Source organism: Polypterus senegalus, chromosome 12, assembly GCF_016835505.1.
Source record: "Polypterus senegalus isolate Bchr_013 chromosome 12, ASM1683550v1, whole genome shotgun sequence".
Classification (NCBI taxonomy): Eukaryota; Metazoa; Chordata; class Cladistia; order Polypteriformes; family Polypteridae; genus Polypterus; species Polypterus senegalus.
In genome coordinates this window covers 26,146,992-26,162,063 of record NC_053165.1, presented here as the reverse complement: position 1 = coordinate 26,162,063, position 15,072 = coordinate 26,146,992, and the positions used below count along the sequence as shown (strand labels likewise).

General features: G+C 40.3%; 2 protein-coding genes across 2 annotated transcripts; one reads left to right on the top strand and one right to left on the bottom strand.

Moving 5' to 3' along the window:
- Window positions 1-998: 998 nt before the first annotated feature.
- Window positions 999-6,777, top strand: zgc:112294 (transmembrane protein 17A). The gene is made up of 4 exons (XM_039771989.1): window positions 999-1,291; window positions 1,387-1,490; window positions 1,747-1,860; window positions 5,949-6,777. The coding sequence occupies exons 1-4, from the start codon at window positions 1,165-1,167 to the stop codon at window positions 6,228-6,230; spliced, it is 627 nt and encodes a 208-aa protein (XP_039627923.1). The 5' UTR covers window positions 999-1,164; the 3' UTR covers window positions 6,231-6,777.
- Window positions 6,778-9,099: 2,322 nt separating this feature from the next.
- Window positions 9,100-13,619, bottom strand: LOC120541065 (cytochrome b-c1 complex subunit 9). The gene is made up of 2 exons (XM_039772339.1): window positions 13,396-13,619; window positions 9,100-9,398 (listed from the first exon to the last, which is right to left on the bottom strand). The coding sequence occupies exons 1-2, from the start codon at window positions 13,534-13,536 to the stop codon at window positions 9,351-9,353; spliced, it is 189 nt and encodes a 62-aa protein (XP_039628273.1). The 5' UTR covers window positions 13,537-13,619; the 3' UTR covers window positions 9,100-9,350.
- Between the last annotated feature and the right edge of the window lie 1,453 nt (window positions 13,620-15,072).

The following is a 15,072-nucleotide window of genomic DNA, read 5'->3' as shown; positions in this document are numbered from 1 at the left end:
TCCTACAAGAGTTTAGAAACTCACTCACACCAGCCATGATTCTTTTCAAAGGTAAAGTGCAGCTTAATTTGCTTTATGTATTTTTACTTTATATTTTGTATTAATCATTTTTATATGAATAGTTTTGGGTTGTGGAATGAATCATCTGAGTTTCCATTATTTCTTATGGGGAAATTCGCATTGATATACTGTACGAGTGTTTTGGACTACTAGCACATTTCCAAAACGAGTTATTCTTGAAAACCGAGGTTCCACTGTAATTAGGTGCGGTAGAGTCGGGAGCAACAAAAAAAAGACTACAGTCACGCTCGCAACTTGCAGTTCTTGTTGTCGATTGATGTTTTTTTTTTTTCTTTTGCGGTGGGACTTCGGATAATACGGAATGTTGGATAAGCGAAGGTAGGATAAGCAAGACTCTACTGTAAATACAAACCTAAAGTTTCGCCTCCCTCATTCCGATGTGTGGGCGAGGCCTGAATTAGACTCCAGCAACATTAGACCCTGCCCATGCTGAAGATTCCTTCCATATTCCGCTTTAGTCCTGCGAGTAGAGGTTTGCTGAAGAGGGGAAGGGTGTGGCGTCTGACTCCGCCCATTTCAGTCCCCGCCCCTCCCGGCGTCCCGGTGACAGGATAGTTGACGTGAAGGAAGGAGAAGCTGGATAATGGGCTTAGAAAATGGATGGTGGGTGGATAAATGCATGGTGCAGACTTCCTAGGTGATAAAATTAAAAAAGGTACTATGACTCAGCTAAGGGGCTTCCTGTGCCACTATCGAAAATGTAATTTCTACAAAACTCACCTCGCTCTTAAGGTAAAACCAACGCAGCTTCAGAGATGTAGAGTCGAATCGCACCTCATTCCACCTACCATGCAGTTCCTACCTCGTGCCTCATGCTGTAAGAGCAGGCGTCCACTCCCCTAGCGCGTCAGGATAGGAAAAGATGTTATTTGTTAATGTAGGCTGTTATGTTTACACTTTCCAAATACAACAGATACAATAATGTACACATTATTTTTCAATTTCATGTAGATGAATGATAGAGTATAATGTGCATTAACAGCGGTACTTAAGAACAAGTCCGCGTAGCATCGTCGCCACCCCCTACCATTTAATCCGATTTGCAGCAGACGGCTATCTGTCCTCAGTCACTTGAGAGACGCCATGTACGCAGCGCCTCGCGGTCCGATCCCGGCTGGCTTGCAGCTCCGTCTTCTAAAGCTGAGCGGGGCTCTCTTCACCCACAACAAGACGCGGGACAGCGGCGACCGAGCTGTGGCTTTTAACTCAGGTGAGTGAGTGACGCCGGCGGACGGGTGCAGCGCTGCTAAGCTGCTCAGCCCGACTTCGGACATTCAGCTCCTTTGGTTCTGTTCTTCCTCCTAGCTCACCAGATGGTGTCCCACCTACCCCTGCAGATGCTGCTCTATTTCAACGTCTTCTATTTTCCCTTCTGGTGGCTCTCTGAAGTTCTGATGCTGGAGCTGAAGGTAAGTCGGGCTAGCCTATTGGCGCAGTCGGAGCTGGAATGAGTGTGACAGTAAGATGCATCGGAAACGCTTTCAGCTCAGTCATGAAAGGTGCGATATGAACTTCACATTTTCTAAATTCGACGTACAAGTAGAACTTTACGCTAATAAAATGTTTTTTTTAAGTAGATTGTTAAGTTGAGACAGGCGTGTTGGAGGTGGCACCTCCCGGTCCTGCGCCTGCGTGACCTTCTCTTTGTCCCGTTTTGGGTTGCAGTTACCCCTGCTGGCCGGCTACTACCAGGTTCTGCTTATTATGGGAATGGTGGTCATCACCTCAACTGAGCTACTGCGGCTTTACCTCGGCTATATAGGGAACCTGCAGGAAAAGGTAACCTTCTTTTAGAAAACCGTTCATCATAACTGTTGTGCCAGGGTTACAAAAAAAAAGTCAGAAACCATAAACTTTGGGGGGTTAGCAGCCCCAGCTCCAGACCAACGTTAAAAGGGCACGTCTGAAATATTAAAAAACACAGGATCTAAAATGGACTTTACTGGGTTCTGTGGTTTCCTGCCGAACCAGCGATTGACACAGAACCATTTTATTATGTGAAGGGTTCTTTGCACTTGAAATAATTTCTTTGGGCCTTGAAAAGGTTCCTAATATGTGAATAAATAAGAAAGCCTTGAAATCTATAGGCTACCTAGCAGATACCAACAGATCAGGAACACCTGAGCTTAGTCTGTGTTACTGTATGCTGGAGGAGATCTTTTAATATCAGGAGCCCACTGGTATTTCATAAATCTGTTATCATCTAGCCATGGTTACTTATGGAGCCTGTTATCAATCTAAATAAATAAAGGTCTGGAACCTTCACGTGAAAAGAGAACCAAAAATAGATCCCGCCATGGCATTGCTCTGAAGCAGCACTTTGAAGAGTGTCTGAGGGACCTGGTCTTATACACTCGCAAAAATTCTACCAGTAACAGTGGATGGGTGTGGGAACTCAACATGATTTGGAGGGGCTTAGCCTGGCTAAACGACTCCATGGAGCCAAGCCTGGGGATTTAAGGTCCTATTCTGCTCCTAAAGGCCACAGTTTGGTGTTGTGTATAATCACTTCCAGAGATGCCAATGAGAACAAACCTAAATGGTTTAATGTTGATATATCAATATAAAATACAATCAATATAATACACACTATAGTGTGTACATTTGTTTAGCCATTTTAATCACATTTCCCACATAATCCGTGTCCTCCTCAAATTATTTTAATTAATGACAGGATCAACACAGGGAATCATCCTTGATAGAGCACTCTGTCACCCTGAAGGTGAAGCCTTCTGACATTTCAGACAAAATACACAAATAAATAAATGAATTGTGAAATATGACAATTAATCAGTTCTTCCATCCATTTTCTTAACATGCCTATCCAGATGTAAATAATGACTTGTCATATTCACCCATCAAGGTTGAGAGGGTGGGCTCTAGCACATACTGTTTTTTGATTGGTAAATCCCCAGTGAAACGGTTGCTCAGAGTTGTGGCTGTGCCTGGTAGATACGAGTGCACCGATTTACTACAAACAGCAGAGACTCTAATACAAGAAGGTCAGAAGTCATCATTGCGAGTACAGTTGTGCTTGAAAGTTTGTGAACCCTTTAGAATTTTCTGTATTTCTGCATAAATATGACCTAAAACATCATCAGGTTTTCACTCAAGTCCTAAAAGTAGATAAAGAGAAACCAGTTAAACAAATGGGACAAAAATATTATACTTGGTCATTTATTTATTAAGGAAAAAAATCAAATATTACATATTTGTGAGTGGCAAAAGTATGTGAACCTCTAGGATTAGCAGTTAGTTTGAAGGTGAGGTGTCAGGTGTTTTCAATCAATGGGATGCCAATCAGGTGTGAGTAGGCACCCTGTGGTATTTAAAGAACAGGATCTATCAAAGTCTGCTCTTCACAACACATGTTTGTTGAAGTGTATCATGGCATGAACAAAGGAGATTTCTGAGGACCTCACAAAAAGAGTTGTTGATGCTCATCAGGCTGGAAAAGGTTGCAAAACCATCTCTAAAGAGTTTGGACTCCACCAATCCACAGTCAGACAGATTGTGTACAAATGGAGGAAATTCAAGACCATTGTTACCCTCTCCAGGAGTGGTTGACCAACAAAGATCACTCCAAGAGCAAGGCGTGTAATAGTCGGCGTGGTCACAAAGGACCCCAGGGTAACTTCTAAGCAACTGAAGGCCTCTCTCACATTGGCTAATGTTGATGTTCATGAGTCCACAATCAGGAGAACACTGAACAACAATGGTGTGTATGGCAGGGTTGCAAGGAGAAAGCCACTGCTCTCCAAAAAAAACATTGCTGCTCATCTGCAGTTTGCTAAAGATCACGTGGACAAACCAGAAGGCTATTGGAAGAATGTTTTGTGGACGGATTAGACCAAAATAGAACTTTTGGTTTAAATGAAAAGCGTTATGTTTGGAGAAAGGAAAACACTGCATTCCAGCATAAGAACCTTATCCCATCTGTGAAACATGGTGGTGGTAGTATCATGGTTTGGGCCTGTTTTGCTGCATCTGGGCCAGGACGGCTTGCCTTCATTGATGGAACAATGAATTCTGAATTATATCAGAGAATTCTAAAGGAAAATGTCAGGACATCTGTCCATGAACTGAATCTCAAGAGAAGGTGGGTCATGCAGCAAGACAACCACCCTAAGCACACAAGTCGTTCTACCAAAGAATGGTTAAAGAAGAATAAAGTTCATGTTTTGGAATGGCCAAATCAAAGTCCTGACCTTAATCCAATCGAAATGTTGTGGAAGGACCTGAAATGAGCAGTTAATGTGAGGAAACACACCAACATCCCAGAGTTGAAGCTGTTCTGTACGGAGGAATGGGCTAAAATTCCTCCAAGCCAGTGTGCAGGAATGATCAAAAGTTACCGGAAACGTTTAGTTGCAGTTATTGCTGCAAAGAGGGGTCACACCAGATACTGAAAGCAAAGGTTCACATACTTTTGCCACTCACAAATATGTAATATTCGATCATTTTCCTTAATAAATAAATGACCAAGTATAATATTTTTGTCTCATTTGTTTAACTGGTTTCTCTTTATCTACTTTTAGGACTTGAGTGAAAATCTGATGATGTTTTAGGTCATATTTATGCAGAAATATAGAAAATTTTAAAGGGTTCACAAACTTTCAAGCACAACTGTATCTGCAGTAAATGTGGCTCTTGATGGCTGAAGGTTTATGTCCTCTCTACTGACAATTCACCAATCAAAAAACCGTAGCCCGAGAAATGGGTAAAAATGACAGCTTTCATTTCAAGGCGTAGTTTGTGCTGCTTGAGTAATCACTGAAATAAATAAGTGGTCCAAAACAGGGGTGGGCAATGTCGGCCCAGGAGGGCCACAGTGGCTGCAGGTTTTTGTTCCACCCCAGCTTCTCAATGAGAAGTCAGTTACTAGTGATGAAGCACTTATTGCTTAAGTGACATTTTGATGCTTCATTTTAGTGGTCTCACTTGTTAAGGTTCCCCACCTTTAATTGCTTATTTCAATCTTAAACAGCTGCATTCAGTGTTTTAATGGCTCCTTATTAGCAATAAGATGTAAATGACAAAGCAGCCTGCAGCTCACCATCTCGCTTGTTTCGATTTACACCTCTGTGTGTTCATCATGCACTGTTTGATTTATTAAACACTTAATAGAAAATGTGACAGACTGAAAATCATTTTGATGATATTCTTGGAAAGCAAAAAATCTACGATATAAGAACCTTACATTGCAGACTAACAAGCCATAAAATTAAAAAAAAAAAAGTCTGAGATGGCAAGGATTGGTTTTTAATTAAGCAATTGGGTTGGAATGAAAACCTGCAGCCACCGCAGCTCTCCAGGCCCGACATTGCCCCCCCGGTCCAATAAATGTATATAGAAACTGGCAGCAAAACCATATTTAGTGACACATTTAATTATACTAACATAGTATTTATTTACTAGTGAAACATGTCCCCCTGTGGTCCTCAGATAAAATCTAAACAAAAATTGCATGTGTGAAAATTGTTCATGTTTTTAGAACGTGTCAGGTCATAAGCTTCAATGAAGACCACAATCAAAGTAACGGCCCCAGTAGTTTGTTGCCAATTGTGTGACCGACGTTTAAACCTTTAGATAGCCGCACGGTTTCACAATGACTTTCCATATTTATAATTTGGTCCAAAAAGTAGGCCATTTTGAAAACTGCAATAATTCAATTTGACATAGCCACAACAACCGATAAAAATAACTGATTAGGTGTATTTCACTGCAGTTAGGCAGCTTTTATCCGTGTTTTCACAATTTGTATGTTCTGCTACACTTTTTCACGATTATTTATTTCATCGTTGCCCGTTTATTTATCTCATTTGAGTCTAAGAACCTTTCATCTCTCCTGTTGCATCTTGCTATAGGTTCCAGAACTGGCCACTTTCTGGCTTCTCACTGTATTCTTCCAGCTGCCCCTCCTGCTGTTTTTCCAAACCGATGAAGAGGTTGTCATCTTGCCCCTGGAGAGGGCTGTTCACCTGATATTCCTGCTTTTTCTTGTCTCAGAAACAGTTATGGCCTTCCTGGCTTTGAAAGCAGTGACTCAGAAACTCACCCTGAAATATCATCTCAGCCAGTTTGACGATGGCACGGGCCACAACGGGCACCGGCAGAGCGACTTCCTTATGTTGGGAAACAGAACGTGAGGAGGACAATCAAAAGACAGAACATCAGCTACAGTAACGGGAAAGAACTTGTAGGCAGCCATAAAGCTCAAGCAATACTCAATATGGCACTGGGAACTAAATTAACTTTGCACTCATATTACACAGCCTGCTTGCGAAATATTATACTTTCATACGGTGTACAATGTTTTTCATTCCTATTTATTACTATTATGTTGCACTGTTTGCTTATCCTTATCATTACTTGTTTTCCTTAGTATACCGTTGTTAGTCTGGGATAACATATTTCTTGGGCTCTGCTAGGAGAAACACTTAAGACAGTTTTCCACCAATGGTTTCTAGCAAACACCGATTGGTTTATTGTACCAAAAGAACTTGGTCTTGAAAGTTATAAAAAGTGTCAGCACATATAACAACATTTGAGAACCCCTCATCTACTAGACACACTGGAACACCAGAACTGCTGAAATGCACCTTTTAAATTGCAGCCCTCCATCTTCTTGGAGGGCTTCTTCTCCCTACAGATTTTATTTATTTATTTTTTTTTTTTCTCCAGCCGTCTGGAGTTTTTTTGTTTTTTCTGTCCCCCCTGGCCATTGAACCTTACTCTTATTCGATGTTAATGTTGATTTATTTTGTTTTATAATTGTGTCTTTCATTTTTCTATTCTTTAATATGTAAAGCACTTTGAGCTACTGTTTGTATGAAAATGTGCTATATAAATAAATGTTGTTGTTGTTCTTGTACTCTCCAAACGTCTGCACACTTCAACACAGATGATGAGGGCCAGAGCATCAAGTGCACCACAGCTAAAAGACAAAGACGGAGAGAAAGAGAAGGAGAAAGAGAAGGTATCCTATCACCCGTAGCTGTATTCATCCTGACAAATCCCAAAGGGGTTTTCCTCATCAGAGCTTGACATGGAGTGTATGTTGTATGGCTACTGTGATCTGTGTCGTGATTGACTTTTGTCCTCTTTTGTGCAGCACTATAACAACAATGACCTTTCCACTGTGCATTTCCTAGTGTTGAACTCAGTCCATCTATGGAGAACACAATTCCTGAGGGACACATCATTTTGAGAAGTGATGCGGTTAACAAACACAACAAATCTGCTGTCTGGAAATAATGTTACTTGGAATGAAAAAAGAAAAAAAAAAAGCCTAAAATCAGCTCACAGAAATCAATACTCTCCACCCACAGGTAAACATTTGCTCCTTCATGAAGTTCAATACTCATTATCTTCAATTATAATAAAATAATGCCCCAATAGGTTTTTAATCCTTAAACCCTTTGAGAAAAACCCAGTGATATTTAACAAGGAAACTCTTTATTATAACGTCACCGATATTCAGCCACACTGTCGACAGAATACGGTGTTTAGGAGAGTCTACTCATCATTCGTCCAATAGGCTAAAGACCACCGGTGTTAAAATTAAAAAGACTGTGCATGAAGATTATACAAACTGTGAACAGCAGCTCTAACTAGGTCTCTCAGTTTACATTCACCAACACCTCAACTACACTCAATCAGATTAATCCCACACCAGTGCAGCTAATTTACCGATTTATTCTGAACAGCTACAGTACAGGCCAAAAGTTTGGACACACCTCCTCATTCAATGTGTTTTCTTTATTTTCATGACTATTTACAGCACTCCATCACTCTCCTTCTTGGTCAAATAGCCCTTACACAGCCTGGAGGTGTGTTTGGGGTCATTGTCCTGTTGAAAAATAAATGATCGTCCAACTAAACGCAAACCGGATGAGATGGCGTGTCGCTGCAGGATGCTGTGGTAGCCATGCTGGTTCAGTGTGCCTTCAATTTCTGGTCTCTGATCCGAGTTGCTGATAACTTGCGATTTCTGAGGCTGGTGACTCGGATGAACTTGTCTTCAGAAGCAGAGGTTACTCTTGGTCTTCCTTTCCTGGGTCGGTCCTCATGTGTGCCAGTTTCGTTGTAGTGCTTGATGGTTTTTGCGACTCCACTTGGGGACACAATTAAAGTTTTTGCAGTTTTCCAGACTGACTGACCTTCATTTCTTAAAGTAATGATGGCCACTCGTTTTTCTTTAGTTAGCTGCTTGGTTCTTGCCATAATATGAATTTTAACAGTTGTCCAGTAGGGCTGTCGGCTGTGTAGTCACCTGACTTCTGCACAACACAACTGCTGTTCCCAACCCCATTGATAAAGCAAGAAATTCCACTAAATAACCCTGATAAGGCACACCTGTGAAGTGAAAACCATTTCAGGTGACTACCTGTTGAAGCTCATCGAGAGAATGTCAAGAGTGTGCAAAGCAGTAATCAGAGCAAAGGGTGGCTATTTTGAGGAAACTAGAATATAAAACATGTTTTCAGTTATTTCACCTTTTTTTGTTAAGTACATAACTCCACATGTGTTCATTCATAGTTTTGATGCCTTCAGTGAGAATCTACCATGAAAATAAAGAAAACACATTGAATGAGAAGGTGTGTCCAAACTTTTGTCCTGTACTGTATATTTTAAATATAAAACCTGAAACAAAACAAAAAAAAACCCTTCTGTCCCATATTCATATTACAGATGCAGGTCTGTGTTTGATCAAAACTTGCATTAAAATGAACCTTAGTCACACACTAAAAGCATAGCCTGGTAAATTTAAATGTCATAATACTGGGGAGAAAAAAATGCATGCTTTATTAAATAGTAAAATACAAAAGCTGAGGTTATCTGCACTATGCTGCCCTTGCACAAGTAATTAATGGTTTTCTTTGAGTGGCTGCAATCACAGCTTACGGCCAATATTTGGCACCTAGCACTTTCCGGCTCACCAGAGTTAAGGCAGGCCCCCCTTTGCATACTTCTGAAGGATACCCTTGCAGTATTAACACAAAGCCGAACACTTAATCAAGTACAGGCCATTTAGGTTGATTTATTCATTTCTCAAATAATGGACTAGCACAACTGACACAAAAAAATGACTGGAAATTGTAGAGGAGAAACAAATGTCTAGGAACCTCTCTTGAACATCAGTCCCAAGGTGCATACAGTTCTGGGTGTGTTGGTGCTAAAAGACATCGTCAATACTTTGCACTCCAACTTTGTCCCAAGTTCCACAGAATCTGGATCTGCACAGTCTTCTCTTGCTCTCCCTTTTCTTATTCCTGTGGATTTTCATAATTGTGCTTGATGTGCTTCCATAATTTCTGAAAAGATAAAAATTGTAAAATATTAAAAATATTTAATGCAGCTAGGAAACTGAGTGCTTTAACAAATTACAAGGGTAAATCAAAAAGTAAAGTCAATTTGAAAACTATGCAGTAACTGCAATGGATAGAAGCTGACATAATGCAACATGTTCATGATGGCTTATGGGTAGTTTGAACACACACAGTGCAGCACTTTGCCATTGGTCTAGCTCAGGCTGGGCAGTGTCGGTCCTCAGGAGCCGCAGTGGCTACAGGTTTTCATTCCAACCCAACTGCTTAATTAGAAACCAATCCTTGCCATCTCAGACCTTATTTAATTCGATGGCTTGTTGCTTTGCAATGTAAGGTCTTATATTGTAGGATATATCATCCAAATGATTTGAAGCCTAAAAAGGATAATTTCAGTCTGTCACATTTTCTATTAAGTGTTTTATTAAAATCAAACAGTGTATGATGAACACACAGAGAAATAAATGGAAACAAGCAATTAAGGGTGGGGAACCTTAACAAGCGAGACCACTGAAATGAAGCATCAAAATGTCACTTGAGCAATAAGTGCTTCACTAGCGATAATTGACTTCTCATTAAGAAACCTGCAGCCACTGAGGCTCTCCAGGACCGACGCTGCCCACCGCTGGTCTATCTGAAGCCAAGGTCAAATGTACATGGACGCTCCGCTATGGGATTGCACCATCGCTGAACAATACACCAAAGTCAGATTACTTTGGGCTTGGGGGACCTGCTGAAATTTAATGTAGGATGTTGGCATGGGCAGACCAGAAGGCTATTTGGGTACCCATCATACCCAAACTTTTGTGGTACTCTAAGTCATCACACACTAAATCACGTGCAGATCCACAGCTGACATCCAAATCTGCAGCAACAGCGAACAACGTAATCTGTCAGCCTTCTCTGGTGAAGGCATTCGCCATGTCGATGTGGGCCTGTGTGTGCGATGTTGATGGTCAGCCAGATCAAGCTTGGTTGGTTACACTTGTTCTTCCTGCTTTAAACCTCTCTACCCGCTCATAAACTTTTCATTGAGTCATGGTGTTTTCATTTCCGTATTGAGCCAACATCCTTTGGGGAATTTCAGCAGGCTTCACTCTTGCTGCTGAAAGAAATCTCACAACATTGCTTTGTTTAACAATGGTGCAATAATGCAGTGGAGCGTGTACGTTCATTTTCACCTAGACTAACGGCGGAGCTCTACACTGTGTGTGTGTGTTCAAACTATACACAACATATCATGTATAAATGGTACTGTGACAACTGCTATCTATTGTGGTTACCGTGTCATTTTCAATTTGTCTGTACTTTACGATTTACCCTCATTCAAAACAAGAAGTACACAAACACACGCAGAGTGATGCAATAAAGCATTTGAACAGAAAGTGACAGTAACCAGGTTCCCAGGGTTAGTATCGTCATGTGCATAATGCGAGTACAAATCTGTACAAATGATGGTTTTCCAAAATCACTACTTTTTATTACATCTTTTATGTTAGGCAATTCAAAGGCCACTTCTTAATAACAGGAGATACATTAATGTGCGTATTGTTATTTACAAGCATTCATTTTTTCCAAAATTATTATATTTTTACTTAAATATCACTGTTTGTTAAGCAGTACAAAGAACGCTTCTCAATGTAAATGTTTAAAATGAACACGGGATTAAAATAAATGTCCTGTGATTCATTCACTTTTTATGGATGCTTTCCCTGTTCAAGGTTTTGGTCAAGCAGCAGTTGTCAGAAAGCAGAAGGCCTGATGGGCATCAGAACAACAACAACATTTATTTATATAGCACATTTTCATACAAAAACGTAGCTCAAAGTGCTTTATATAATGAAGAAAAATAAAAGACAAAATAAATTAAAATAAGACAACATTAATTAACATAGAAAAAGAGTAAGTTCCGATGGCCAGGGAGGTCAGAAAAAAAAACTCCAGATGGCTGGAGAAAAAAAATAAAATAAAATCTGCAGGGGTTCCAGGCCACGAGACCGCCCAGTCCCCTCTGGGCATTCTACCTAACATAAATGCCACTGTGGGGACACCCTGCCATCTTTTACAAGTTGCCTCTGGAGTTTTTGAGCTGAAGACAGGAGTCTTGACCAATGAATGACAGGTAGAGGCAGGTTTTCAGCTCAAAACGTTAATGCCACAATTCTTTAGGTTTCTTGCTTATGTAGTGATAATTTTGGACACAACTACTCTATAACAATATTTAACCAAAAAAAAAAAAAAACTAATTTTGTATAACTAGAGCAAGAAACTGGATAACAGACAAGTGGATTGTTGGACAAAAGTACCTTTGTAAAACCTCTGTCTCCATTCTGCATGGAAATGAGATTAAAAATTATTTTTGGCCACCATTACAAAATACAGGGGGGTTAAGTAGCATATAAAAAATGTTTTTGGGTGCAGTATTCCTATTTTCAGATATTGTACTGTATGTGGGACACAGCTCGTTGGTCATGTTTTGTATCTCATTATTGTTTAACTGCCAATAACAGAAAAAGAAACCATTAAGGGGTCTGAGTCTTCAAGAGCAAATACATTAAAATTAATTGAAAAGAAGTTAATTACCAGCAAAAACGGGTCACCAATTAAGAAAAGGGTTAGATTGAAAAGCAGACCAGAGCTGGGGATCCCTGCTTTAAGGAGGAAGCTCAGAGATATACAGGTGGATGAGCCTGTGGGGACCTGGATAATGGAGAATCTGTCCAGCAGACATCGGTTTGTGAGGCTCAAGGACTGAGAGAGCACCACAAGGAACAGGCCTGTCTGCCTTTCTCCTAACTCTGTACACCTCAGACTACATGTATAAATATAACAGGAGTTCATATCACTTGTAGAAATCCTCAGATGATTCTGTACTTATGGAGTGTATTGATAAAAGGGATGAAACAGAGCATAGGAGTTAGGTGGAGAACTTTGCTTCTTGGTGCAAAAAGGATGTTCTGCAGCTTAACATCAGCAAAATCAAGATGCTGGTAATTCAGTTCCTCCACACCAAAGAGCCTCTATGTCTAGTCTTTACACAGGGAGTAGATGACAAGTACATTGGGGTTCCATATGCATGGTAGGCTGGGTCTCATAACACAAAGGAACTATATAGGGAGTCTGTGTTCCTCTAATGTGGGAAGTGACATCCTTTAAATATCCCAAAACTCTGTGACGGCCAGTGTGATCTAATCCAATCTAATCCACTTCAACAGAAGCCCACCAAATCAACAAGTTCTTTAAAAAGGTAGGCTCAGTTATGGGTCACACTCTAGAAACTCTGGAGGTAATATTACCACTTGTATTATTTGGCCGACGGCGGAGATCCAACTGGTTGCCTTTGTTTTTTTTCTAATTGGAGCACAGGCAGGTGAAGTGACTTGCTTGTGGTCGCACAGTGTCAATGGTGGGATGTGAACTCACAACCTTGGGAAGTCCCGAGGTCCTGATACACCACACTGCCACAGACTGAAAACAAAACTGAGTGCCATTATGAACAAAGTTGCACATCCTCTCTCTGACACACCAACACTGTGGACTTTCAGCCAAAGAATTATTTAGCTTAAGTGTGTCAACAAACGCCTCCTTTAAATATTAAAGCCTCACTGTGACTGTGACTAACAAGTCAAATGTTTTCTTTCTTTCCAAGTTATTCTGGTATATATCTGAAATGGGGTTTACTGTTTCATATGATAATATTTACTTATTTGTTAATTGATCTTCTATAAAATGCCAACCCCGGGGCCAAATAAAGTAACATTTATGTATTCTTAAACCGGCAAATATCGCGTCATTCGTCCAAGAGTATATAGAAAAATGTTGACAAAATAATTCGTAACGTAAATATATAAGCATAGAAAGACGGGACGTTGATAATCGACTCTACCGTAGGCCACCAGTCATATAAAAACATCGACAGCGTTTCCTTCTCTGTCCTTGCGACAAGGTCATTTTCAAGCGTGTATCTTTCGCCTATACTACTTACCCCACGGTTCAGCTGTTCAAAAAGCCCATCTGCAGCCTGGTCGAAGACACGCTCGAAAAGTACCGTCCCCACTACAATAGAGAGGGTGAATACAGAGGTCCTCTTAAAGAACAAATTGTAAAACCTGCCGGTCAACGCCATGTTTGTCGCTCGCTATATCCGTCGGAAGTTTCGATGGCGTAGAGCAAGCTGGGAAATAGAGTTTTCTACTTCACTTCCCACCCACTTCCGGATAAAGACGGCTGCATTGGTTTGGTTGTTGGGCATTGTATTGCCAATGTGAATGTTTATTGTCAGTATTTATAGGAAACTGAAAAAAAAAAAAAAAAAACACTTTCGGAAGCACGTGTAAATTATGTAATTGTGTGTTTAAGGTAATTGTGAGCCTAGTTTTTGAGTTTAAGGAATCTTTTCTCTTTGCTTTCGGGAGCTGCATACGGACACAGGCAAACTGAGACCGCAAGCAACACTTGAATGGCATGCAGCACCTTCGCACTAAGAAAGCTTGCTTCGACTTTTACAGAGACGTGTTTTTGTGAAACTGTTCAGAAAGATATAACTGACTCTTCACAGAAATGTAAAATTTCCGTTTGTATTGTGCTGTGCTGTGCTGCGAACTCTTTCTCATATAATCTTTCTAACGGCAGCTGAAGTCAGAAGAACCGCCTTTCGGTTATTGAAGCGATGACTACTTATTAAGAGTTAGAGATTCTGCTCAGAAACGTTATTAATCTGGTCTTTTTGTTGAAGATGGAACTGAGTAGCGCGTTTTATTGGGTGCATGTGCACTATTCTCTCTGTTTTGTTATTTATACTGGATTTTTTTAATGGCTAAGGTTAAGACAACATTAGAGTTCATTACATTACACCCTAAGTATATATGCACTTATTTCATAGTTACCCATTTTATCTTTACAAAACACATTATATTTCTAAACCCACATAATCCAATTTAGAGTTACAGTGAGCTCATCTACACTTGGTAAATTTATAGTCATGCAAAATAGTTGTTAAGAATTTGTCTCGTTTTTAAGGCTACATTACATGCAAACTTCGTCCTCTTTATGTTTCCCCACTTTCCACGTGGGGTCATTGTCACTGATCAGTCTTCTCCATACAGCTCGCTCCTACACCACCCAACATCAAGTTCTGTTTTCACTTTGTCCATCCATCTTCACTTTGGCCCCTCTCGCTTTCTTTTCTCCTGCATCTCCACTCCCATCACTCTTGCCCACATACTTATTACCTGTCCTCATCACATGTCCATACCACTTCAGTTTACTTTCCTGTATTTTCAATTTTTTGTACCTCTAATTTTCTCATTTCTTATTTTATCCTTTTTTTTTTTTTTTGTAACTCCACACATCCATCACAACATTTTCATTTCTGCCACACACATGCTCATACGCTCCTTTTACTGTCCATGTCTCAGTTCCATACATAATTACTGGTCTTACAACCTATGATCACACAATACTTCTGATACCTTCTTCCAATTGTTCATCCACACTGCACTTTGTGGGTTATCTCTGCATTTAATTGTCCATCTTGGGCTACCACTGATCCTTTCAATAGCCCTCCCTGCAGGCCACCTGATCATCCTTAAAGTTCAGATACTCTGTCTTCTTCCTATTTATCTTCAATCTGCTGTTTTCCAAAGCCCTTCTCCATTATTCC

What these genes read in the sequence shown, in the direction of transcription:
- zgc:112294 (XM_039771989.1), top strand. Translation starts at nt 1,165, where the DNA reads ATGTACGCAGCGCCTCGCGGTCCGATCCCGGCTGGCTTGCAGCTCCGT. An exon ending in AGCTGTGGCTTTTAACTCAG is followed by an intron (nt 1,292 to 1,386) that starts GTGAGTGAGTGA and finishes TCTTCCTCCTAG; the next exon opens with CTCACCAGATGGTGTCCCAC. An exon ending in TTCTGATGCTGGAGCTGAAG is followed by an intron (nt 1,491 to 1,746) that starts GTAAGTCGGGCT and finishes TTTGGGTTGCAG; the next exon opens with TTACCCCTGCTGGCCGGCTA.
- LOC120541065 (XM_039772339.1), bottom strand. Translation starts at nt 13,536, where the DNA reads ATGGCGTTGACCGGCAGGTTTTACAATTTGTTCTTTAAGAGGACCTCT. An exon ending in TTGAACAGCTGAACCGTGGG is followed by an intron (nt 9,399 to 13,395) that starts GTAAGTAGTATA and finishes TTATCTTTTCAG; the next exon opens with AAATTATGGAAGCACATCAA.